At 30.7% G+C, this 27,223-nt stretch overlaps 1 protein-coding gene across 2 annotated transcripts in view; it reads right to left on the bottom strand.

The window, feature by feature from the left end:
- Phf14 (PHD finger protein 14) overlaps positions 1-27,223 on the bottom strand; it is a 183,571-nt gene that overhangs the window by 27,653 nt on the left and 128,695 nt on the right. For both annotated transcript variants that reach the window (XM_026397256.2, XM_077796706.1), the window contains one exon: positions 26,136-26,253. In XM_026397256.2, the coding sequence (XP_026253041.1) occupies positions 26,136-26,253 (118 nt within the window). The remainder of the gene's footprint in view (positions 1-26,135; positions 26,254-27,223) is intronic.

The following is a 27,223-nucleotide window of genomic DNA, read 5'->3' as shown; positions in this document are numbered from 1 at the left end:
ACACAATAAGAAAAAAAGAAGTATCAAGTGGGGGAAAATATTTGTATCAATCATAAAGTCATGTAAATATTAAAAACTCACAGGTGCTAGAAACAAATTAAAATTGTTTAACAATAAAATAAAAACACTAATAATTAGAAATTTACATACTGCATTGATGCAACACAAAACTAATCCCAATGAATGAAAGCTGTACATCAGATTAACTTCCCTATGGAAGTCATATATCAAATTATATTTCTGATGAAACTCTAACTCTCATATAACACAATGCAAGGATAATTTCAAAGTATTTTATTTTGTATCAAAACAATGAGAAAAAATTTTACTTTATCTACATATTCCAAATAATAAACCCAACTAGCACAATCATGGAAATAATATATTATTTGGGAATTATGTGGTACTATAAAAAATTTAACTATAAATACTTATCAGGAGTACTGGACATTAGTACTGCATAGGGGAAAGATCAATGTAGTTGTGTATAAAGAGTTGAAGTCCTTATCTGGGACCTACCAACATTTATCATGGGTCTTCAGATAATTTATTCACAACCCTAAACTTTGGATTTCTTAACTATAGTGATAATCTTAAAGAAATCAAGATCTAAAGGAATTTGATCAGTTGATCTATTAAGTCACTTCTAGATTTAAATACTAAGATTCTAACTCTGCTAAATAAATGACAAATACGATTTACATTTCCCTCAAAAAACCTGTGAAGAATCACTTCTGTCTCTGAGAGGAAAATTTCAACTCAGAAGGATTAAGGTATTTGCTCAGGATGGATGGTTGGCTACTTAGTCTAGATGTGCAAATCCAGGTCTGACTGACTACAAATCTCATACTTCTCAGACATATTTCATATCACAATTTCATGGAAACAATTATTTAAATAGAGACTGATCATATTTCAAAGATGCTCCCCAGGAATTAAACCTCTCTCAATTTCAGTAAGTAACTGGGAACAATTTTATGTAATGCTAGCATTTGTAATCTACCATTCAAATAGCATGAAGCCCTTCATTTTATCATAAATAGAAGAGAAATTTCAACTGTATTATTTGAGCTTCATTTGAATCCTATGATTTCAAACTCTTTGTTTAAACTGCTAGTCTCTGCATGTTTCTGCATAGAAGTGTCTTGAAGTTTGTATATAATATGGTGAAAAAATTTACAAATATGTAGTACATTGTTTTTGTTATTGAACCATATAAAAAACCTACACAAAATTTTCAATGTAAGCAAAATATTATTTTCTCCTACTTGCTTTGGTATCTTCACTTATATACCTAGATTCCTAGAAAAAAACTTATAAATTTATTATAAATAATGTCAAGACATATTATGATACCCAGAACACTTGTGTTTTGATGAAATGAGGATTTAGTGAGTTGTAAAGATTTTGTTTTTAAAGGTAAAATGAATAGAAAAGAATAAAGTGAGCACACTGTATAGGGTAAGGATAAGAGGGAGAACATTATTTCAGTGTGCTTACAACAGGGTTGGCTGATGGGCTGTGTAAGTATATAGATGCGAGTAGGACTGTATATAAAGCTGATGTAGAGCTATGCGTAGTTGTATATGGGGATATGTGTAGGAGTCTATGTAGGGTTATGTATGGTGTGTAGGAATGTGTAGGAGTTTGTAGGGTCCACGCATTTCTTATTGTAAGTCCCAAACATCCTGAGTTACTGCTCCAAGGGTTTGCCTAGCATGTGTGAGGCCACGAGTTCAATCTCCAATACTCCAAAAAGATTAAAAAAAAATAGCCAAAGTGGCCAGGTCACCTTTACTATGCTGACAAGAATCCAGAAATCAATGTCAGGATTATAAGGATGAACTGATCACAAAGATGCACTGATGCATTTCTAGAAACAGTGCATACATTAAGTCATACTCTGTGGAAAATATTATGCAACTTCTCATCAATCCTATAAACATTTACCATAAATCTGTATCTTATAGATTAACAAAAGTTACTTATCTTACATTCTCCATTTTTTGTAATTTATTTTTCATTTATTTCAGAAACAAGGCTGGCTGCTCGAAGACTCTAGATGATTTAACATTTTAAATTATCAGTATTTGAGAGTTATTAGGAAATACATTCTTCATTCCAGTATAATACAACTATATAAAAACCCTTTAAATTTGACTTTAAATCAAGGCTGATGATTTCTATTTGTGATTAATTCCCTTTCAATATGAAATTCATCAGTGAGTGTCAATTAGTTAACTAATCTGATTATGTAATTTTTAGGTCAATATAAAGTTATTCAAATTGAGAACAAGATTTGTAAATTAATCTTCTATATAAATGCAAATGACACTACATCATGTATTAAATATCCCCCAAATATCAAAAGAAACAAATGAGTACACATAGAAATAAATATAGTGATTTCGAAAGGTCAAACAAATTAATTATAATGATAATAATAAAAATTATAGCATTTCTCTCAATATATCTTGTTAATCAGTAAATTTTTAAAACTAGTGTAATTCAATGTTAGAGGAAAATTTTACTTTAAATTATTCATAACTAACTGCTTTCTATTGTCAATTTCAATGAAACTAGAAAAAACATTTAAGATTTTTGCTACGTAATGTAATTTTTATTATGTATAAAAATATTGTGCATATGAACACATAATACCTTTTGTAGACCTCCCTGATCTCAGAGAGTATTGCAATAAGAATATCATTAAAGCCATCACTTTTATTACAGTCTTTTAAAAAGTTATTAAGGAAAAAAAGAATTGTTTTAGAACATTCTAACCTAAGTTAAAAGCATAAAAAATTACAATCATTTGTTTGTGTTTGGATAGGTTATTTGGGTTTCAAGCTCACTTGAGTAATGTTTCAAATTCACTTAAATAGAAGTAAAATTTTAAAAAATAACTTAAAAATATTGTATGATTCAAGTAAAGGAGTTTGTGATTTAGTATTAGTAACATTTTCATGAAAATGAAGCTAAGCATAAAAAACCTTAAAAGTCTTCAAACTATAAAAGAAAGAAAATACAATTAAAAATACATTATTCCCACTCCTCATCCTAAGACTTAAGAGTACTTATCTTTCACAGTTTCCCCTCCTCCTTATATACTGTACTGGAACTAGCAAAAATTATACACAAGTAAGATATTTTAGAAATTAAAATATTACTTGCTGTACCACTTAGTGTAATAGCATTAGATTTACATACTATCATTTGTTATTATATTTCATACTTTTAAACACTTGCTTGCCTAATTCAATTAAAGAATGGTGTATTTCCATAGTTCCACAATTTCATATAACTTGGATTTTTTTTTTTTTTGGCGGGTGGGGAGAGGGTACCAGGGATTGAACTCAGAGGTGCTTGACCACTAAGTTACATTCCCAACTCTATTTTGTATTTTATTTAGAGACAGGGTCTCACTGAGTTACTTAGTGCCTTGCTTTTGCTGAGGCTGGCTTTGAACTCGAGATCTTCTTGCCTTAGTCTCCTAAACCACTGGGATTACAGGCATGCACTACTGTGCCTAGCATAACGTGGATTTTTAAAGTAGTAATAAGACCTTAGTTTTTAAATTCATACTCCTATGTTCTTAATGATAAACAGTTGCTTAAAAGAAGAATTCTGTCTTATTCATTTTTTGAATCTTCATAGCATAATGGTAGCCAGGATAAAGGTGCTGAATTAATGTTTTTGAATGGGTAGAGATACGACTCTAGAATTATACAAGAAAAAAATATATACAAAAACTGAAAGGACACTGGCAAAATGCAAAGATCACATCATTCAAAAGATGTTATATGGTAATCAAAAAAGTTTATAAAGGAAATACTGCTGAGACTTAGATTTAATTATATGGATGCTTCAGTATCTAAACTGACATTCACAGTTTTCTGTCTTCAATAATCACAAAGTGATATAATACTAAATATCAAAGTCCAGGAGCACAGCACCCAGTAGAGTGTCCACTGTCTAGTGAGTGTGTGCTTTCTGGGAGCTCCCAGCTGTGGCTCACTGCCTCTGTCCAGCACCAAGAGAGGATTTTATCGCATATGGCTCCGTGAAGAGATTAAAACTTCAGATTTCAAAGAAAGGCTTCTATTGACTATACTGTCTTCACACTATCACAAAGTAGAAAAATCATAAATTGAATCATTGTGAGTTGAGATCATCTGTAGTAGCATTCACAGGTTACCAACACAACAGAAATGCTAGACAATAGTGATTTTAACAATTGATGCTTGTAGCACAAATGAATCTAAATACATTTACTTCTTAAATTAGTAGTGTGCCCACAGTGTGCAGAATACAAAATTGGCTTTGTTTAAAAATGGCTTTTAATGTTTATTTGTAGTATTAAGGGAAAGAGAAGGCTAAAAGTGGTTTATGCCAGTGTTTCTTCCATTCTGACCTACAAAAAATATTTTAGAAATAATCCCCCCAACTGATCCCTCATGAAATTTTAGTGCTACAGATACAGTACTGATCTGTTTATGTAATATTCATATAGGTGTACTTTACACATAAAAAGTATACAAGGCTAAAAATAACTAAATACAATTTTAAGTAAAAATTAATACTTAATCATAACTATTTGCTGAGTAACTTCTGATATTTTTATAAGTTATAGATTCAAATTATCATTTGAAATAAAAAAACAAGGTGAATCAAGTTTTAAAAATCATTAGGTAATAATATATTTCCAGTGAAGTAACTGAAAAAAATCAGCAGGTGCCACATAAATGATTTTTAGTGAACTATAACTTTCAACTTTTGGTTGATAAGAAAAAGTAATTCTTAAGTAGAGGTATGTATAGAGTTGTCACACACAAAAGCAATGAAAATCAAGCCTAAGCAACATACAAAGGCAGTCAGTGGCAAACAATAGGCAGATGCAAGCTACTTCTGATGTAACAAGAGACTGACCTACTTGCATTGTTCTGTAGCACTGATTTTATAAATATTTTGTGTATTTTCCATCAACTCAGTGTTCCAATGTCACTAATATTTGTGCAATATTAAGAAAATCCAAGAAAAATTAAATACTAAGATTTTGTAAGGATAAGCTTAGCTGTGTAGAGTCACAAAACACCTTTATTTATTTATTTATTTAGGCCCCTTCAAGAACCAGTGTGTTTCTACTGAGAATGACTTGTTACAAGTTAGATATGAGGTAGCCTCACTAAACCTCATATGTGAAACAATGCAGGTGAAATAACTGATTTATGAGAACTGTACCCTCCTCAGTAGAGTAATCCACTTGATGGATTAATAATTAGAATGGAGAGCTGGAGTTGTAGCTCAGTGGTAGAGCACTTGCCTTGCAAGTGTGAGGCACTGGGTTCGAACCTAGCACTACATAAAAACAAATAAAGGCATTGAGTCTATATACAACTAAAAAAATTAGAATGGATTACCCTCCCCTCCCTCCCTCCCCTTCCACCCCCCCTTCTCTCCACTTTCCAGCTGCCCAGAGGGCTAAGTAGCTTTCTTCTGCCATAGCCTTCCACTATGATGTTCTTCTACCTCACCTCAGGCTCAAAGTGATGAAGTCAGTCAACCATGGACTGACTCTGAAATTGTAAGTTCCAAATAAACTTTTCCTACTCTAAGTTATTCATGTGAGGTATTGTGGTCATGACAACAAAACGATGACAAAAACACATGACATATGGCATATGATATTAAGGTCTTAAAAGATACAGAACACATAACAAAATGTTAGCAGTAGTTATTTTTTAATAATGTTTGTTATTTTTATATTTATTCTCCCAAATTTTCTACAATAAGCATGTACTACTTTATAGTCTTTTAAAATTATTTAAAAAACATCATGAATATGTTTGTCCTAGACATCATATTATATCAAGTCTTTGACTTTATGCCTGACTAAAGAGCTAGACAGGCTTCAGTGATGAAACCACAGTATTTTTCAGTTTCCAATTTCTAATATGATATTTACATGTACTAGTTTATTCACATTTTTCTTTAATGCAGATATCCTGAACATTTTCACTGTACTAGGTGCAATGCTTATGGTCAAGAATAAATGCAATACTGAAAATTTTGATTCTTTATAAGATGTTATAATGATAGAATATGGAAAAAGATATGCCCCTCCTAGACTATCTCTTTTTTTAAAGGTAAAAAGTAATAACCATGCAAATGACTTATAGTTAAAAAAGAAAAATGTAATCTATTTTTTGCCTGTGAATGCTGACAAAATTTTTGAAAATCTGGATTCATTCACAACATGGAATACTTTACTAGAGTAGTAATATTATTTGTGATTAAATATGCTAGAATCAAGATTTAAAAATAGACTGCAAAGGGAAAAGGTCTAACACCAATTTTTCAGCTCTAAATATGAAGAACTTTAAATTCTTTCAGCTTGCATGTTGAAAAGACTATTTGTAATTAAAATGCTGACAGACCAGATCGATTTAGCAGCAGCACTGCCACCATGGCATATAATAGATCTGGCACTGTGAAAGCCACGACAGCTGCTAACTGTATGCAGACTTTCACTTAATATGATGAAAACTGAAGGATTTTAAATATAAGAAATGCAAATAGAATTGATTTTACACAGAAAAGACAAGAAGTTAGTTTGAAACAAGATGATAAGAAATTTAAACTATTGTTAACAATACTATTTATTTAAAACAACAGCTTACTATTTTTTTCTGCCATTTCTGTGTTTTTTAATACTAGTTGATTTTAACAAGTCATGTCTGAATGTATCATAAGTTAATTCTTTATCAGTTTTCATACATCATCCTTTACCTTGGTCAGCCAGCTGAAAATTATGTAAGCTATAAATTAGCTTTAAACAAGCTCTGAATCAGGCTTGAACTGGTTTTCAAATTAAAGAGCCTTCAGTATATTACCAGGTGCTGTCATTTTATTACCCCAATCAATTCTGTGTGGCCTGAGGTAGAAGGAAAATGAATGCTGTCTTCATTTGCAATGGGTTTATCTCCTACAGCAGGCTCTGGAAACATAACTGCAGCAATGAATTGAAAGCTAAGGTTACATTTAACATTGCCAATGCAGGAAATTGTTACTTTTTAACAAAGCTGGAATTTCAGTGAAGAAAAAAAGAACACTCCTTTTTTTTGTGAAAACAGGACACTTCTTTTCTGTGAAAACTATACAAAATATTAATATTTGGGTAAACTTAAGTTAAAATTTAAAAGCATTTCCAACAATTATGGGTAAGCCAGTTTATTGCTGTAATTTTAAATGGTATTCAAATAAAAAAAATTGAAAACACAATTAATTCAGTCTGCCATTAAATTACATATACAAATTATCATTTCAACATAAAAATAACAAGGTGAATTAAGTTTCAAAAATCATTACATATTAATATTTAACTGTCCTTTGACAAACAAGTGCATCAAGAATCAAACTCTAAGAATGAGATCTTGCTATCCACCACAATATGGATGGGCCTATAGGACATTATGCTAAGTGAAATTATCCAGACTTAAGAAGAAAAATATTGCATGATCTCACTTACATGGACTTTAATTTTTTTTAACTGCACACATAGAAAACAAACAATAGGTACCAGGGGAGGAAGAGAGGGTTGGAGAAGAAATGGGAGGTGAAGAGGATGCAAACTAGCATGAAATCTAATACACAACATGAGGACTACAAGTAATAAAATTGTACTATATTTGAGCTCATGCTAATTTTTATTTTAGGTGTTCTTGTTATACACATACACTCCTCCCCCCCAAAAAATAGTAAACTATGTGAGATGATGAGTATATTAATTTGCTTTACTAAAGTAATCTTTATACTACCAATATATATCTCATAATATCACACTGTATACCTTAAATATATACAATAAAATTTATTTTTTAAAGAAGAAAATAATACCAATAACAAAAAATATTTCAATTGCTCACTTATTACATAAGAAAGCAAATGAATTTTAACAAATGATGCCCCACTATTATATAATGCACTAACATATAATAATATATAATAATAATTAAAATACAATGTCCCAATAAAAACACAAAAACTGAAAAAAAAATGGTGCTAGATCATAACAACAGCCACATGTTTAAAAAAAATTCTAGCAAAACTGTAAAACTACTAGAACATAGTATAGGAAAAAGTAAGGTGGCTGGGGTTGGTGATGACTGCTTGGTACTCAAAATATGAACCATAAGGAAAAAACATGTCAAGTTGGACTTGAATGGAATTTAAAGAGTATGCTTTGCAAAAGACAGTGTTCAGAGAACAAAACAAGAAGCTATTGAATTGGGGAAAATATCCACAAACTACATATCCGTAACAGGACTGGCATTCAAAATACACAAAGAATGCAAACCCAACAGTAAGAAAGTAACCCAATCAACTAAAAATAAGCAAAAGTTCTGAAGTGATACCTTCCCAAAGAAGACAAACATTTGGAAATGATGCATGTGAAAAGATACTCAACATCACATGTCATTAGGGCACTATAAATAATAATAAGACACTATTACATATCTATTAGAATATCTATAATTCAAAACACTGACAACACCAATGTGGCAAGGATGTGCAACAATTAAGAATTATGGAAAAGGTGAAACTATAGGAACAATAAAAAGATTTCTGATTTTAACAATTTGAGGATCAGGAAGGAGGAATTAATAGGCAATATCAGTCTCTTGTGATCCACAAGAGATTATTAAGGCAGTAATACAATTTTGTATGATATCATAATCACAAAAGATTGTTAGGGCAGTGATACAATTTTGTTTCAGATAGTAATGGTGTATTACACACATCTGTCAAAACTCAAAGTGTGTATAACACAAAGAGTATATCCTAATATAAACAACAGACTTCAATTAATAATATATTAATATCGGCTCCTCAGTTTTAATAATTTTACCATACTAATGCAATATAATAAGGGAAATTAGAAAGACTGCAGGAAGAATAAGGTATTTAGAAGGACCATTCCTCATTTACAAAAAATCAAAAGGCCATTAAAAAAAAGAGAAATTAAGAAAACATATTAGCAACTATTTTTATCACATTTATTACTTTTTAATCTATTATTATGTAGTTTTTCCTATACAAATTGTATACACATTTTCTCTCTTCATGGATTTCCTTGTTGTGCTTCAAACACTAGAAAGACCATGGAAGTATGATAGTACACGGCCTGGAGTGCTATGTATCAATTTCCAAATGTGATTTTAAAAGCCAGTGTACAATCTGCCATATTTCTTGCTACAGACCACATACAGTGAAATAAAACTTCCATCTGCTTGGATTTCCAAGTGACTATGATGAGCAGAGCTGCTCTGGCTAACTGTATTGAGATGATACATGAATGAGAAATCAATCTGTATTATGTTAATCCACTAAAAGTTTGGGATTCTTTGTGTTTGTTACATAATCTAGCAAATCCTAATTTATATTTCTATGAAATACCTCCTAGCTTTCACAATTTCATTCAAATGACAATATATCCACAATCTCTTTGATTCTTGGAGCTGAAAGCTATCTTTCTACTCTCTCAATTTCCACAGTACTTATCTGTACCTTCTAATGGCATTTAAAACTCTTTAATTTTTTATCATAATTATATGCACACATGATTTTGACCAATATTACCAAATTCTAAGTTTTTTATGGACAAGAGTTATGTCTGATTATCTTAAGATATAGCACTAGAAGAATATGTGGTACATCTTATGAACATAATCCAGTGTTTTATTCAATAAATTATACTCATTGCAGATATATGGTAGATTGATGAAGACAAAGAAATTATATAAGGAATATTTCTTCTAAAACTTTATAGAGGAAAAAATCAAAATAGATCTTTTCTTTTAGATTAATTTTATATTCATTGACAACTCTAATGTTCTTCAATCTGGAGAAGAAACCTTTTTTTAAAAAAATAAAACTGTAGCTCTATTCCAAAAATATCTGCTATAATCAAGAGTTATTATTAAATGCTGAGTGAACTAGGTAGAAACAGAAACTATTCTAAGAAAGGATATGATTTTAAACTTGCTGAACAGATATTTTCTTATCTCTTATTCTGTCTTTTTTTGCATATTTGGGTCACAGCTTGCAGAAATTTGTGCTCTTGACATCTTCTATATTTCAATGAATAGCCTCGGGCCTATAAGGCAAAAACTAGAAACTGAACTACTTCACTTCCTTTCAGCAAAATGTACGTGTGAAAAATAATTTCAATAACTAAATGGTAAACAGGCTACCAGTGGAGATACTTTAAATCATAGAAAAAATTATGTGTAACATCCAGGCTCCTTGTCTTCAAAGGAATACAAGTGATATATCCTGTCAGGATAGTCTGCAGTCCAGCTGGTAAAAAGAACCTAGATACAAGACAATAGGACCAAGAAATATCTGCTAAAGCCCAAATGAACAGTTTAGTAAAAAAGTTGCAAAATAAATACAATCAAGTCCTGAGATTTGTGGGGAACCTGAGACTTAAAGTGGATGCTACAGTTTGAATGTGGTTTGTTCAAGAGTCATGTATTGAAGACCTGGGCCTCAACGTGGCAGTGTTAGGGTGGGGGTATGACTTTTAAGAGGTGGGCACAATGGGAGGTTCTAAGGACACTGGGGCATTGCTCTGGGAGGAAATTGATGTAGTTCTCCCCGGACCCTGGCTACTTCTTATGAGAGGGTTGTTTCAAAGAGAAAGACTTACTCTTGAGTGTCTGGCTTCCTGTTTCACAATGTGATATCACTCTTTAGCACATGCTTTAGCCACTATGAAGTTTAAGATCCCTACCACAGTAGAGCAAATGGCAGTGCAAGACCCCTAAACATCCAAAAATAGTGATCTAAACAAACCTCTTTTCTTTATGAAGAACCTTTATTCAGATATTTTATTATAGTAATGTAAATGAGCTAATACATTGAATATTTAATTTTAAAACAACAAACCCAGATAAGGCTTTTTTGTAAAAGCAAGAATGAAAGGTGAGGGAGAAGGAAATAAAGAGGGAATTAGTGGCTCTTTCTTATCTTTCTTCCTTGAATTTTCTGATCTGGAAATATGAAAAGTGATCTTTCAAAAAGAATGACTGGGGACCAGTTTATAGGACAGCTCAATAGGAACAGAAATCTAGGTACTGAAGAGGAAAAAAGTGACTTTTTCTTTCTGGGACAGGAAATAAGATTGAGATAGGGAAAGACTTCATTTTAGTAGAGAGGAGAAAAATACAGATATGGCCCCTTTTCCTAAATGAAATAAGAGAAAAGATTTCTTGAAAAAGATTCTTCAGAATAAAACCAGAGTTTATGTGTGTGGCAAAGAGTTGAAATATCTTCTATTAAAAAGCTCACAAAAGTGGTCAATGAGGGCTGGTTTAAATCAGGAGCAATGAATTTGTAATATTCCTAAGTTCATAAGTTTCTCCACTTATTTCTGGCCAAAAAAACAGTTGAGATAAACCAATACAGAGGATCCAGAGAGTCTCCTGTTATAATTGCAGAGGTGAGTTATGACACGGGATACTAATGTTTCTAAAGGTAAAAGGTTGAAATGCTAAGTCACAGGTTTTAAAAGAAGAGAGGAAAGTCAGCGAAAGGATGGTAGCCTGGAGGACTTGAGAAGAGCTGAAGAACTAGAGAAAATATTTTGAAAATGGAAAAAATGAAGAGAAAAAGAGGGCTAAAAATGATCACGATTTGAATCATGGTGATAGGCATTTGACATTTTTATTTTATCTTTTTTTATCTTTTTGTTCTCTTTAAAATAATATGAGGAGTCTTTGTTTAAAGCTGTCAAATTCAGACTGCAAGTTTTTTTTCTTTTTTTGCATAGTGTTTTAGTAAATTTAAAAAATACAACTAACTGTATTTGAGTCTATTAGGCAAGTTCCTATCTTAGGAGAGCTTTTTACTAGTAAAGGAACACAAATATACTTGACACATACACAAAAATATCATGTTTCCAAATGCTGCTTGGAAATGTGAAGGAGGAAAGAAGGACTGGAAGAAAGAGAAAATCTGGAGATATTGAATCAAATCAAGAAGAAAGGAAGTTCGCCTCATTGCAAAAATCAGATACATATGTTGTAGACTTGGAAACACTCAAAAAGGAATGAAAGATAAAGATGACAATATATTCTTTAACAGTCTTTATACTGAAACAGGTTAAGGCATCAATTACAGTCACAGAGAAATGTGGAAAATGTCCACACAGCACTTTTGTATTCTTGTAAAACATTAGACCCTGTTTTCTAAAAAATATCTACCTCATTCACACTCCTTTAAAGTGACTTAAGAGTGGGAAAATTAATTAATAATAATCAAATGACAGGATAGTAGATGAAATCTCAAACTGTTATTAAGTAATGATTTCCTGTCATGACTTGTTGAAACTGCTGTATTGAAACAATAAAATATGATATGCTGAAATGCCTTATATTAATCTTGCTTTAAGCTCCTGATAAATCTAAAACTGACTTACAAATATATAATAATCTAAATTTATAAATCTGACTTTGGATATAGAATATAAAGAATAGTACTTGACTTTAATATATGAGAGAATAGTCTGCCCCTCAAGAACACAGAAGTGAACAACTGCTGACAAAAACACTTTGATGCAACTTGAACTTTTCAAAGTGATTCTAAAAAATTTTAACCTCTGTAGGCACACTTTAAAGAGTTTTTGAACCAGTGAAGCAGATAATCATCTGTAGCCATTATTGAAGGTACATTTAACAAAAAACCAACTTAACTTCAATGAAGGTATAATACTACAACATAAACCTTTAAGAAACCTTCAGAGAATACATTAAAATAAGTTGTATCTTAGGTGATCTGAGATTGAATTTAGCATTTGAATATAGTCGAAGGGGGAAAAAAGAAGAGAAATATATTGAACCTACAAAAACTTACAGTAGTCAGGAGTCACAAGAAGATGGCTGAACCAGTCACATGTGGAAATACATACAAGGACCTTTGTCTGTCAATGAGGTAGAATCATTTTTTAACTTTTTATAAATAAGATAATAATTTCATACTCTTTAATTAAACCAAAGAATTAACACAAAAATTGTCAGCAAAAGAAGTAAACCAAATGGGTCTAAATTGCATTGTACTTCATATATAGTGTAGTATAAACAAGCCACAGTTCTCAAATAAGAGAAATTTTTACTGCAGAAGAATATTGACATTGGGGGAAAAAAGATAACAAAAAATATTACTGTATGTACACAAAGTGGCTGACACTGACAAATCAGATTCTTAAAACTATCTTTGTAGAGAAAGAGAATATAGATGGCTTTAGTTTCTTAAATAATATACATTTATAAACATCACAACTTAGGACAAACATTAAAGAGTAAGATTTGATTCAGCTAAAATATAGTGCTAAGTGCCTAACTCACTCCCTGCCTCCAATCATTTTTAGCTCCCTTTCCCTCACCTCCCTCAAAGTTCAACAGATTAGTTTCTGCTGAGTCTACACAAACCATCCATAACTGTCAGGTGGCACCTCCCTTATACTTAATTCATTGAATTTAAGGAAAGGACCTTGAGTTGTATCATCTTCCATATCCATTTTCCTAGACCTTAGACTAGGACCATCTTTACTAAATTTGTTTGTTTTAGAAATAATCTCTAACTTTTATTTTCTTAAAATCCCACATAATAATAAAGATATTTTTTCTTTTCCTATTACTAGTGGTGTTTATTTATAATAGAACAATTATTCAAGCTTCCACATTATAAAATCTAAAATGATTTTAGGACAAAATCTGAGAATCTCTTGCAATAATGAATAGAAAAATACCTATTTCAATATATATGACAGGTAGCTTCTACAACAGGCTGTGGAATCAGGCAAACCTGGGTTTGGATTACGATATACCACTTCTTAGCTGTGTTATCCTTAACTTCTCTGAATCTCATTTTTTTTTTTATCCGCACAAAGGAGATAAAAACAGTAAATACCCTGAAAGCTGTGCTAAAGCTGAATGGGATTATACATTTTATGTGCTTTGATAATGCCAGGTGCATGGTGGTACTCAATAAATGTTAGCTGCCATTATTAAGAGTAGGATATTTTCTTATTTGTTTGATCAAGCAATTATACTGACAGTATAAGACTATACAGGAATATTATACAGCACTTACAAATTGAATAAGAGTATTCAAAAGAATGTAGGAAATTGTCATATATCCAATTTTATGAACACAGGCTATAATATAACAGAAAGCATAATGTGCAAATAATTATTAAAAAGTAGGTTACAGTAGAAAAAACTACCAATGAACAGAAATGTGATCTCTAGGTGCTTTAATTGTAGATAATTTAAAATAGTTTTTATTAATTTAAAAATTTTCAAATTTTCTACACAGATTATTTTATCTTTACAAGAAATCTTACAGACCAAAATCAAAAAGTAATTTTTTTTTCCTGATTCCCACTTTAGAAAAGTGAGTCAGGGAAAAGGACAGAAAAAAAGGAGAAAAAAACAATGAGAAGTAAATATTTTTTAAAACAGAATTTTACATAAACAATATTAGTTTGTTATATTAAATAAAACCCCTATTTTGAATTATTATTTTAGCTTTTAAGTTAAAACTCAAAAGAGTCTGATGCCACAAATACAGTATATTTAACCATGTCTTCATAATAATATTTTACTTGAAGAGCAAGTTGATAGGTATTCTCTTATTCAAATAAATATCATTTATATTTTGTAGTAGATATTATTAGGTAAAGAGCCAGCTACAATATTGGTAAATTTGTTGCTACATTGTATCATAATTATTAGATAAAAAATATAATGTTTTCAGAGGCAGAAAGTCTCCTTTTTGAGAAACACTCAATCTAAGAAACAGATGGATCATTAACTCCTAAGTTCCAAATTTTCCTGTTGGAAAGTGGATGTTTTATTGGACCTTAATAACAGATACTAAGCATAATTGAGAAAACAAGACTGTGAAGCCTAGAAAAAAGACCAAAGAAATGGTCTGATAAGAAGGTGGGAAACTAGGTGTCTTCATTGAAGGCAAGGAAGAAGTTTTTTAAAAGGGGGAGAATTATAAAGTGGATAAAAGATGAAGCAGAGGAAGATTCTTGATGGAGACAAACAATTTGGAGCTCAGAGGATAAGCTTGGTGATCTTGCTGAGCAATTTCAGGACTGGAAAGAATTAAGGAAATGTTATATTGGTAATCCAGGAAATCAGTGCATTCAATCTGGATTGGGTGTCATCAATCTATCTTCAATATGCCAGTGAGATTGAAAGACAGTCCAGTTATGAACAGTAAAGTATGAGAATGTTATCCTCAGTTATGATAAGTGAAATATTTCAAATACAGACAAAACCATGTGTAAGAAATTCAAAGGCGATCAGAGTCAAAAGCAGTGGTTCTTAAATTTTCATGATCACCTGTGTTGCTTGTAAAAATGCTTATTCCCAAGTACAATTCCAGAGATATTTATTTAGCAGGTCTGTGTAGGGCTTTCCACATTGCACGTTTAGTGGAAATTCAGAAGATCCCTGTGCAAGTGGTTTGCAGATTAATCACTTTAAAAGAAAAATCACAGGCATCTGGGTGTATGGACTGACAAGAAATATCAAAGTATTATGAAAATTAGATGATTCTTTTTATTTCTGATAAAGCACAAGAAAAAGCAGAGTTATTCTTAAAAGTAGAGTTCACCTAACCTGTTAAAGATGATTCTTAGGGTTTTGTCAAATGAGAACTGAAGTTAATAACTTAATAGGGAGCAGGACTGGACTAAGCTGGAACTAGCAGAGGGAATACAGTGTGTATCAGTGTTAAAATTTATTTTACTTAGCATTTTTCCAAAGGAAAATGTGTTAGAAATTGCATATCCAGTACTCCTAGAGAGAGAGAGATTCAGTTTTTAAAATAACATGGAGGTAAACAAGTACCATTAAGGAAGTATGTTATTCATGATTCTTTCCATTGGGAATTAGGGAACCAGTGACAGAAAAGGAGATAATTGTAGGCTATATTGGCAGATTCTGAAGAATTTACATGTATAAATGTGTCATTTAATTCATACGTATAAAACACTTATAGAGATTCTACTTCCCTAAAAGAAAAGAATAGCATCTGAGAATAAGTGTAACTTTCTTTATTTAAAAGTGATGCTTTTGGGGGGGCTGGGGTTGTGGCTCAGTGGTAGAGTGCTTGTGTGAGGCACTGGGTTCAATTTTCAGCACCACATATAAATAAATGAATAAAATAAAGGTCTAACAACACACACACAAAAAATCTTAAAAAAGTGATACTTTCTCTTGGCATAAATGATGTAAGTATATTGAAAGCATATAATCATGTTCTGATATTCCACATGTTTATACAACATAGTCTAAAACTAGGCTCCACACAGAATGTATAATTGCTAGGCATGAATTTTCCACATTCCCATCTTTAAAAGTATCTAAATCTGTAAACAATAAAGGATGTGCTGCTGATGCCTATTCTCTAAATGCCATTGTTGGGTTTGAGACTCTGTTATCATCAGAAACTGCATAGAACTTCACAAAGTAGACTCATAAATTATCTTACAGCTGTCTTGGATGGTTTATTATCTTTAATTTTATTTACTCTATATTTTTATGTCAGTTTCAAGTTTATGTTTTCAATAACTGACAAGGAAAAAACACCTCTTCATATTCTATATAAATGTCTTGGATAGTTTTTCACCTATTACTAAAACATGAGTTCAGTTAAAAACAGGTTTTTCCAGGGCTGGGGTTGTGGCTCAGTGGTAGAGTGGTTGCCTAACATATATGAGGCACTGGGTTCAATCCCCAGCACCACATAAAAATAAAACAAATAAAATAAAAGTATTGTGTCCATCTACAACTAAAAAAATATTTTTAAAAAAACAAGTTTTCCTTTCATGTCATTATGTTGAATCTTTTCCTATTATTCTTTTTATTCAAAACCTGGCAGATCTAATATGTTAAATATGAAGGCATATTTTAGTTTCTAACTATCATGCCTTCTATTTATAAAATAAATACACTGCTATGTGATTCACAGAAGAGTATAATTCCATATTTAATGTGAAATATAAATTACTATCAATAGAAAGTTCCAACTCTGTGCTAATGATATACAATCAATTTAGAAAATAATACCTGATGGAATAGTATATAATTTTGAAAGTCTAGAGAACCATGAATGCACTGGTTTAAAAATTATTAATTATAAAGATAGATTTCATTGCCTCTTAACTCTAGCAAGAAATTAAAACAAATGGACATTTTTCTGCATGAAAAAGTTAAATATGACTAACTCTATTTAATGTGAAACTCTGAAAGTGATAGGAAAGACTTTTATTTCATGTGTGTGAAGGCAAAAAATCAAACAAAATTTTTCGGCTTATTACTTTTTAAAAACATTTCTTACATTTGGAAATCAGAACTCTTAACTAATTGTGAACTCTTGTCTCTGTGGCTAAACTGCTTGTCATGTACTGAGTACATTTATTACTCTGCACTGCCATTCAACCTTTTACAAAAACAACCTTAAGTTCAGTTACTGAAACAACTCGCTGAAGGTCACAAGCATTGTAAATGGTTAAGATCTAAACCCAGTCTGTTTCTTCTCCAAGCACATAAAACTTTCCTCTGTACTATGTTGCAAACTTTGATTTTCTAGATAAATCACTCTATTTTCCTACTATAAATTCCTCAGATTATTCATCAATTTGATGGCAAATTTTTATGGAAAAATAATTAATCACTTAAAGATACAAACTCCTTAGAGACATATAGCCTAATATCAGAAATGTCAAAAAATGAATAGATTAAAATGTTCAGTAGCACAATGCACTTTCACTATGTCTCCAACCTCCAATCTACAATTCTTTATAAAATGCTTTTAGAAAGTGAATACTATAATGTTTAAGTGTATTTGACTTGAGAATGCAGTTCCATTAACAGATTTTATTCTTTGAATTTTCTTAGCTTAGATTTGAAGATTTTAAGAAGACTATCTTAGTTACAGGCAAAAAGGTACATGCTTCCTAAACCACAGTGAGTTAGAACAACAAAAACATTTTAACAGATAAGAAATTCTACAAAATGATGAAATAATTAAATGTTTAATAAATTAAAAGGAACAAATTTACTATATCTATGTCTACAATATGTCAAATCTCACTTTGATTTTTGAAGCTAGGATTTTAGCCTTTTCTACTATTCAAGTGTCACTTTTACAATTCTGAGAATAGGTTAGCTTAGTTCAATTAAGACCAACCAGCTCTTCACAGTGAATATGTCTCTTACACTGCATATAAATAGTGAAATAACAACTTGACATAATTAGTAATATTCCACATTCCCAATGAATTTCGTGAGAGATTCTGACCTATGGTTTATTGGCTTACTATACAACCAATTTTAGTACTTCAAGTGCTAGGTTTAAAAGGTCACAATATTCTTTTTTGTTAACTTTTTAAGGGATTGTAACAAAATATTCTTTAGCTTAACACTCAGATTTTCTGTAGGTAATCTTATTTCTCTATAATAGTAAAACTTAAAAATATAAAATGTTATTTTAGTATTCATGGCACCCTACTGTACTTTGATTAATTATCTCAGTTATGATTTAGTTTCTCATCACATATGGTATTCCACAGCATGCTATATAAATACATGAAGCCCACATGCCACCTAACTTAGAAAATGGCTTGTTTTTTTTTCAAATTAATAGTAAGTGTAACTTAGAAAGTGATCTGATTTCTCCATTCTGCAACTTATTTATTGAATAATTTAGAAAGGATTTGACTTTTCAGAGGTTCTAAGAATTTTCCTTTTTCTCTGAATATGATATAAATATATATAAATATATATATCATAAACATTGATAAACTTTATCTGGAAGAAGAAATCAAATTTTCAAAGAGATCCTTAAGGAATACCTGACTATGACTTACTGAAATGTATTTAATAGGTATTATATGGTTCTAATGAAAAAAATACCATAAGTTATAGAACTCATCTATAAACATATTAGTACTATTTCCATTTCTATTATAAAAAATGGTCCATGAACAATCTGTTTTGCAGAAAATTGACACTTGACAAAAATATGTAGGAAGAGGTTTCAGAAAACATAATCAGGATAATGAATCTAATCATAAGAAAATATCAGAAAAATGTGAGGTGAATAGGAAATGACAAATAAGTTCAGTTCAGTACATAAATGTTCAGTTTAAACAATAACACACTCTACTTTTTCTTTATTGCACAATACCAAGTATAATTAGTTGGGCTGTTAATGGCAAATCACTATTACTAGTCCTCAAATACAGCCACTCAATTAGAAACTAAGGAATTAAAAGACTTTTATACAATTTTACCTCCCAGGGAAAATGTCAGAGCAACTTTCAACATTCTGAATTAGTACCAGAGCCTTGACTAGAAGATCGACTGAAATTCTGTGTAATTTCCAACAGTAAGCAGAAAATCTAAAGCTTAAGTACAAGACTATAGCCATGACTGAGGATAACCACTTCAGCTTTAATTCTTAGACTTTTTAGTAAAAAGATTTATTTTATGGGATTCTAATGTAAGAAATGGTACAAAGAATGTTTTTTTCCAGATTTTTACATACCTCTATCAATGAAAAGGCAAATCAAAGTTAGTGAAGCTCAGGAAAGCATGTTTTTGTAAGCTGTAAGGCTTGTTATACAAATTCTAGGTAAGTAGTGAATTTAGACGGTTAAAGGGTATAAGTTTTACCTGCAAATGATTTCTCTGTCAACTATGCTCAATTCAGAAACTTCAAATTCAACCTAATGTCACATAAAATCCCAAAGGTCAAATGAATAGTTAAAATATTAAAAAGTTCTTTTTTATGGGTTAGTTATATGCTTCAAATTTAAAAGAACTTTAAAGGATAATTCACTTTAATTTTATATTTTTCATAAATCTTCACAATACATAAAACTCAAGACATTCAATTTCCAATATTACCAGGTTCAATTAAATGTGCTTGTTTAATGTATTGTGGCAAGATACTCCTTGGAGAGATTGTCTGCTCAGTTCTTAAAGAGACACAATTCTCAATGACCATTTTATTTGAAAATAAATATACACATATTATTTTGATCTAAGAGTTATAAAATTCTACTTGCTCAAGGAAGAAATGTGGAAAGTAAAAGAAAAAATTTAAAAATTATATTGGTGTTACTCAGAGATTTCTAATACAAACGATTATCAAGAAATAGCACTTGCCTCAGCTGGTATGTCTGCATTTGTAGTTCCAGAAAGTCTTCAATAAGAGATTCAGAAGAGATTTCTATGCATATGAATTTACAATTTATTACTGCTCAAGATGTGGCTAGAAAGATCAAATAAGAAAACCAAATGGAAGTCTCCAAACTAAGACAGCTCACTTTGTAGTAGTCAAGTAATGACCTGTTGTGTTTATTTGATGGCTTCTCACAAAACAGAGCTTAAACAGGATGAAAAGCTAGAATAGTATCTGGCACAGTCATTGTAAAGTACCTGACATATATCTAAATCTTCAGTGGCACCAGTGAATACACTTGACTTGAGGAAACACTTTAAAAAAATATTTATACATGTTCACTTAACCATTTCAAGACAAGTTATCTGCATTTTGAATGTTTCAGCAGACACAAGCTGTGGGGATCTATATTTGGTATATCCTCAAAAAGACTGATTAGTGAACTATGCCCTATTTTTTAAAAATACAATATAAAATCTACTTTACATCTTATGAAAATACACAATATAATTTTAAAATGCCAATTTGTTAAAAGTTATCTTAGATAAATATACATTGTGTATATTTGTTTCAAAATTCCAAAGAGTTAATTTTTAGCTTCAAAACTCTAACTAAAGATTTTATAAAGCAGGTATAATAATGGTTCATGTTCCTGACTGCTTATAAAATCACCTACAGAGAGTTATAAAAATACAAATGCTCTCTATCCTCTTTCTGAACTTTTCAATCAAAAAGTCTTCAGAACATAAACAAAATAGATGTCCACGTGGGCTAGAGGTAGAATGTAACAAGACACTGTTTCCCTATGAAGGGAGTTATCATCTAAGAATGCATAGTGAAGACAACAGGAGCCAGTTTGTTTCTTTCTTTTTTTTTTTTTTCCTGACAGAGAGGGAATTACAAAGATGGAAAAGGAAAAAAATGGAATGTTTTTCAATATCTATAAAAGTATATATCTAAATGTGTATATGTATAACTATATGTATACACATCTAGTCCTTAGGTCTGTCTACCAAGAAGAATCAAGAAGAGCATTGTCCCAATAATCAGATTTTGTTTCTAAAACCATTCTCCATTAAAAGCAAACAGGGTGGGGTGGGGGGTGGGGGCGCTGGGATTGTGGCTCAGTGGTAGAGCACTCACTCCCCTATCACATGTGAGGCCCTGGGTTCGATCCTCAGTACCACATAAAAATAAACAAAGAAAATTATGGTATTTAAAAAATAAAAAATCAAACAGAGTTCCTTGGAGAAACAGCTGATTCCAAAAGTGGGGGTAGGGAGGAATTATAAGTCAAGCCAGAAATACCTTTAATAACAAAGTTCTCAAAGATTGGTGGAATCATGTACAAAGGACCCAGAAGTTACATTGAAGTGGCATTTTTTCATCAGTCAAATCTGGGACAATTGGAACATCAAAGTGAACAATAATAATAACTTCTATAACCCATGGGGGGAAAACAGAATTTAATGAAGAATAAAATGTTACAAACTTTCAAGGTTTTTTCCCACAAATTATTTACTAATTAGAAAGAGTAAGTGAATACAGAAGACTAGCAAACAACTTAAGTAATTAAAGTTAACATCATCCTTTCCAATCAACATCATATATATAATGCAAACAGCATTGCTTGATATAGTCTCATCAAAGATGCATAAAATGAATCCAATCACAACATCAGAAAAATGCAAAGTGAAAGGCATTCTACAAAGTAACTGTTCTATAATTTTCTAAAGAAACACAAGTTAAGGAAAAATTAAGGAAATGTCTAGTTTAGGGACTAGAAAAGCATGAAAACTAAATTCAATGTATGATTCCATACTGAATCTTTTTGCCACAAAGGACATAATAGCAAAATCTTTTTGTCACAAAGGATGAATGAATAGCAAAGCTTGAATGAAATCTGAGGATTAGCTAATAATAATGTACCAAGGTAAATTTCTTGATTTTGTTAGTTATATTCTGGATATTTAGCAGGAAAAAATACTGTTAGATTTAACATAGAGGTAACAATTATAATTTCAGAATGATTACTCTGATAGAAATACAGTACAGGATATTTACTAAATATACTATTTACCAACAGGAAACACATTAATTATGTACTCCACTTAAATACATAACTGTCACGTTTTTATACCCGTTCTTAAGTACTAAAACATTATTAAACTTACCCAGATATGGAAATTAAAGTGGGATGTTAAATAAACAGAATTAAGTTAATTTAATATTACTTTGCATAACACTTCATTTGGAGGCCTCTAGTGAAGAGACTGGATCAAAGATGAATGAGTCTGGCAGACCTATTTAGATAGCTTCTAAAAACGTAATAGGAGAAACAGTGAGGCACTCAATCAAGACAGAAGGGTAGGTGAGGGTGAGTAGCTAAGACTAGACTAGAGAAGGAAAATAAAACTTTTACAGGATTAGGAAGTAACATGGTATGTGAGATAATGATGGGTGAGGCATGAGGATGATTCTACATATATGGCTTGGATGAATGGATGAAGGTAGAGATGGAGGAAAAAACAGGAGACAGATGATGTGAAGGAAGAAGAAATAAATACACTGATTTTCTAGATACACAGCATTCGTTAATAACAGAATTTTTACAATGCTATAAAGAGCAGAGGAGAAAATCCCCTAATGCATGGTGATCAGGAGCAATGGACTAGTTCCATTGAATACAAGTATACTGCATTGGCATGATTTGAAGCAGACCTATGAGAGAAGACAGGTTTATAAATGAGTGCTAATGTGTTTCTCTATATATGCTGTACACATTAATGGATCTCCATGTGTGTCCATGTCCATGTCCATTATCTAGCCAATTTTCATTAAACCTAAAATTACCTAGACTTATGAAGAGTTGAAGAGGCAAAGAGAGTACTAACGTGTCATACTTCAAGGGTTTGGTAGAATCATTCCACTTTAAGATAAACTGTTATTAATCAGTGTTACACTTGACAGAAAAAAATTCTGTTCTCATGAAGTCCACAGGAAAGAAACCTGCTACTTGAAAGATAGAGTCATATATAACTAAGAGGAATACTGCTGAGTGTATGCAACAACATTTTAGGACTCCCCCTGTACACAGAAATTGGACAAAATGTTAACAGTTAAATAATGTTTAAAGAGTGATGTATTTTCAGTCAAACATTCAACCATATTGTTTGATATTTACAATATAATTTCTACATAGGAGTCAAAATTTTATAATAAGACGTGTTGAGCAAGTCTTATTCCCACAGAGAAAGGAAGTTACAGATATATACATACATACATTATATATATATATATATATATATATATATATATATAAAATGATATTACATTCACTTGCCCCATCAAAGTTTGTTGGCAACTAGTTCACTTCCATTCTAATGGCAATTGGTATTTTTCCCTTAGTTTTTCATATCATTAACATATATTATCATAGCAAATAGACCCATATTACCTAACAAATAATATTTCATCAAGGCAACTGAGCAAAATAAAAAATAAGAAAAGTATGTTAACTTTCATTCTACGTTTCTTTTAGGCCCTAAGATGATAGTAATTTTCTTCACTTGGATGTTAACAATATACAAATTTTTAAATTTAAAAGTTTTTGAAGCAATCCATTGAATTGAATTATAAATCATAACATTATCTATGAATGCTATCTCCATAGAACTTAACACTAGCAAACATCTTTTCAATAGAAAATACAAACAAAAACTTACAACCTGCTGGTCTTTAAAAGTAGGAAAACAAAATTAATATAACATTAATATTCAAGGGAATAACCTGTCTCCTTAAATTTCTGCTTAAGTATTACATTAAACTGAAGATTTTATTGAAAAGTAGAATTACAGTCATTTTGGTGTGGTAAAAATATAAATCCATTTCATTGCTAAAGTCCTTATAGTAAACTTCTCTGATATTCTAAAAATTAGACAGAATATTTGAATAAAATTTTGAAAATATTAAGTTATTTACAACTGATAGTGGACCACAGGTCAAACCGGGTACAGCAAATAAAATGCCCATTTTCTAACAAAGTGCTTTCCAAGTAGATTGCCAAAGACCCATTAGCTAGTAGAAGAAAATAAACACAAATCCTTATTCAATGGGTATCTGCCCCCTGGCATGTACAGAATGTAGGTACTCTCCAAAAATAAGAAGTATGCCCTGTTAACTTTCCATTCTCAGTAATGAAATTACAACATAACTTAAGAAAGCTACCCTTTGCACTTAATGCTATATATTTTCAGTCAGATAGAACTTTCTAAAAATATGCAAATGCATATATTTATAAAAGAGAAAAAATTATTTTTTAAAAATTATTTTCTTAACTTATTTGGGGTAGAAGGGAACACCAAACAAAATACACTTTGAGAAAGACTACATTACACTACAGAGTCCCAAATGACAACTATTTAAAATCTATAGTATTTCATTATTTTTCTCATTTAAATACAATACAACTTCTGGAATGCATTTCTAATTTTGCCATGAAACTTTCTGATATTAAATATGCTCCTTCTTGTTGGGTTTGATGGTGCATGCCTGGGATGGCAGTTTGAGATAAGAAGATACAAGTTCAAGGCCATCTGGACAACTTAATGAAACCCTGTCTCAAAATAAAATCTAAAAAAAGGACTGGGAATGTAGATCAGTGACAGAGTAGCCCTGGGTTCAATCCCCAGCAACCACAACTATAACAACAAAAGTTGTTTTTCTTTAATCTAGGTCTTAATTCTTGCTATTGCGTAGTTTACAGTCTTGGGCAGCATGATTTATTATTAAATAAAATATATAGAACGTTATCTTTTAATATCATTATACAAATACATAGAATTTTTAATAAATTCAGGTTATTAAAAAGTTTTGCTTTCCTATAACCAGATAATTTTTTGCAGCTTTTAAAAAAATAAGCTGAAGCAAATTATTTTAAATATTGAGAAAATGAATAGTTTGATTCCACAATCTGATAGGAATTCCATACTGATTTTAATTTATTGGGACAGAAACATTCATTATTCATTAAGTGGCACTGAAGTAAAGTTTGATGTTCACATTAACAATAGCCATTTAATTTCCATTGTCTTTTCTTAAGAACAATTTGATTAGTTCACAATTGACCAGAGTGTCATCATTCAAATGTATTCAAGATCTGTGTCAAATGAGTCAAAGCAGTAAGAGTATAGTATAGCTATTCATTGACAAACTTAAAATAAACACAATAATCTTAAACTACAGGTTATCAGAATTTAAGGTTAAAATGTTGATATCCTAAGGAAATAATTTCAGTCTATTTTAGAGGATAAACTACTAGGCATTATTGAAATTTCATCCTTTCTACTCAACTACAATAAATACCAGAAATAAGATTTAGGATACAAAAAAACAGGATATTTTGTTTTGTTTTAATGAACAGACCTTATAAAATATTCATAACATATTTACTATATTTTAAAATGAAACTATCAATAAAATAAATTCAATTTTAATGGCTGGTCTGTTGGCTAACGTAATTTCTTATGACTCAATATTTCCTGCCATTCCTTCCATTTGTCAAATTAGCAAAGAGTTACTTTTTGGGGCTACTAGAAGCCTATTTAATATGTTGGAGTAATACAAAGAATACAAAAAAAAATGCCACCAAGGAAATTTACATCATACAGTAAAGTTGTTAATTTCCTTAACTTAAGGGCAATAAAATTACACAATAATATATTCTTACTATAAGTTAGATTAAAATGTTAATCCCTCATATTTCAGTTCTTTATAATGTCAGGAAGCTAACGGTATGATATTGAAAAGCTGTCAAAATAAAGGAAAACAGTTCTTTCTCTTATAGGTGCCCCCCACCCCCGTACCTTAGAAGATGAAGAATCACATTCCTGACATATCCATCCATAGCCTGTTTGTTTAGGAGACTTTTTCAAAGGAGGATCCAAACATCCAAAATGGTAACACAGTCTGCATTCATCACACCTGCAGGGTAAACAGATTTATGGGATATCTCAATAATATGAAAACCAACTGTTTCAAAGACAGAAAAATAAACTATTATATACACCAACTTTAACATTGTTAATTCTATCCTTTACTCATTAGATTATTAAATTAATATACATGACAAAGGCAAAGTAAACCTGAAATAAATGTTTTAGGAAAAATAGGCAACATTAATAGAATTTACAAAACAAATATCATTCAGAACATTATGACAGCAGAAATGTTAAGAGCATATGAATAAATGTATATAAATTATAGGTGCTCAAAACTAACAATCATAACAATTTTTGTTTTGAACTTAAAATAATTCATCATTTGTCCATTAGATAGTTTAAAAAACATTTACTAATAAGAGATACATATAATTCAAGGTTACGAATTCAATAATACATTGTAATTACTTTTAGAACTCTACAGGCTGCGATCAATGCTACACAATTTACACCTCTTTTCTGATTCTCTGTTAAAGTGGACTATAAATGAACCTTATAAAATTTATAACATGCTAGCACAATCTACAACAAGTAAAAATAATCTTTATGGGTCAAATAATAGAATTTTTAAGTATACAAAGAAGAAAAAAAATCACTTTAAGAATTTAATATTATTCTCTCAAAATTATCTGTCACTTTTTCAGTACATTTGGTTTCTCAAAGTATTTACCTAGTACATTTTAAAACTTATTAACAAATGTTTTGATAGTTCTTGTCACCTATGATGTACAAAATCTAAAAAAACTATCATACCTATTCTTCGTTTCAGACAATCTCATCCTGCTGACAATGAAGAAAAATCTGTATTATTTCAGTGTTTTGTAAGAATTTTGCAACAATTGGAATAACAAGACCAAGATTTAACAACAAATAACAAAGATGTATTCATCTTATAGAATGAATTACAGTCCTCATTTTCTTTGTGCTTTCTTTTAAAAATTAAAAAATAATAC

Source organism: Urocitellus parryii, chromosome 3, assembly GCF_045843805.1.
Source record: "Urocitellus parryii isolate mUroPar1 chromosome 3, mUroPar1.hap1, whole genome shotgun sequence".
In the NCBI taxonomy this organism is placed as follows: Eukaryota; Metazoa; Chordata; class Mammalia; order Rodentia; family Sciuridae; genus Urocitellus; species Urocitellus parryii.
The sequence above is the reverse complement of the archived record's forward strand: the minus strand, read 5'-3'. Positions and strand labels throughout refer to the sequence as shown.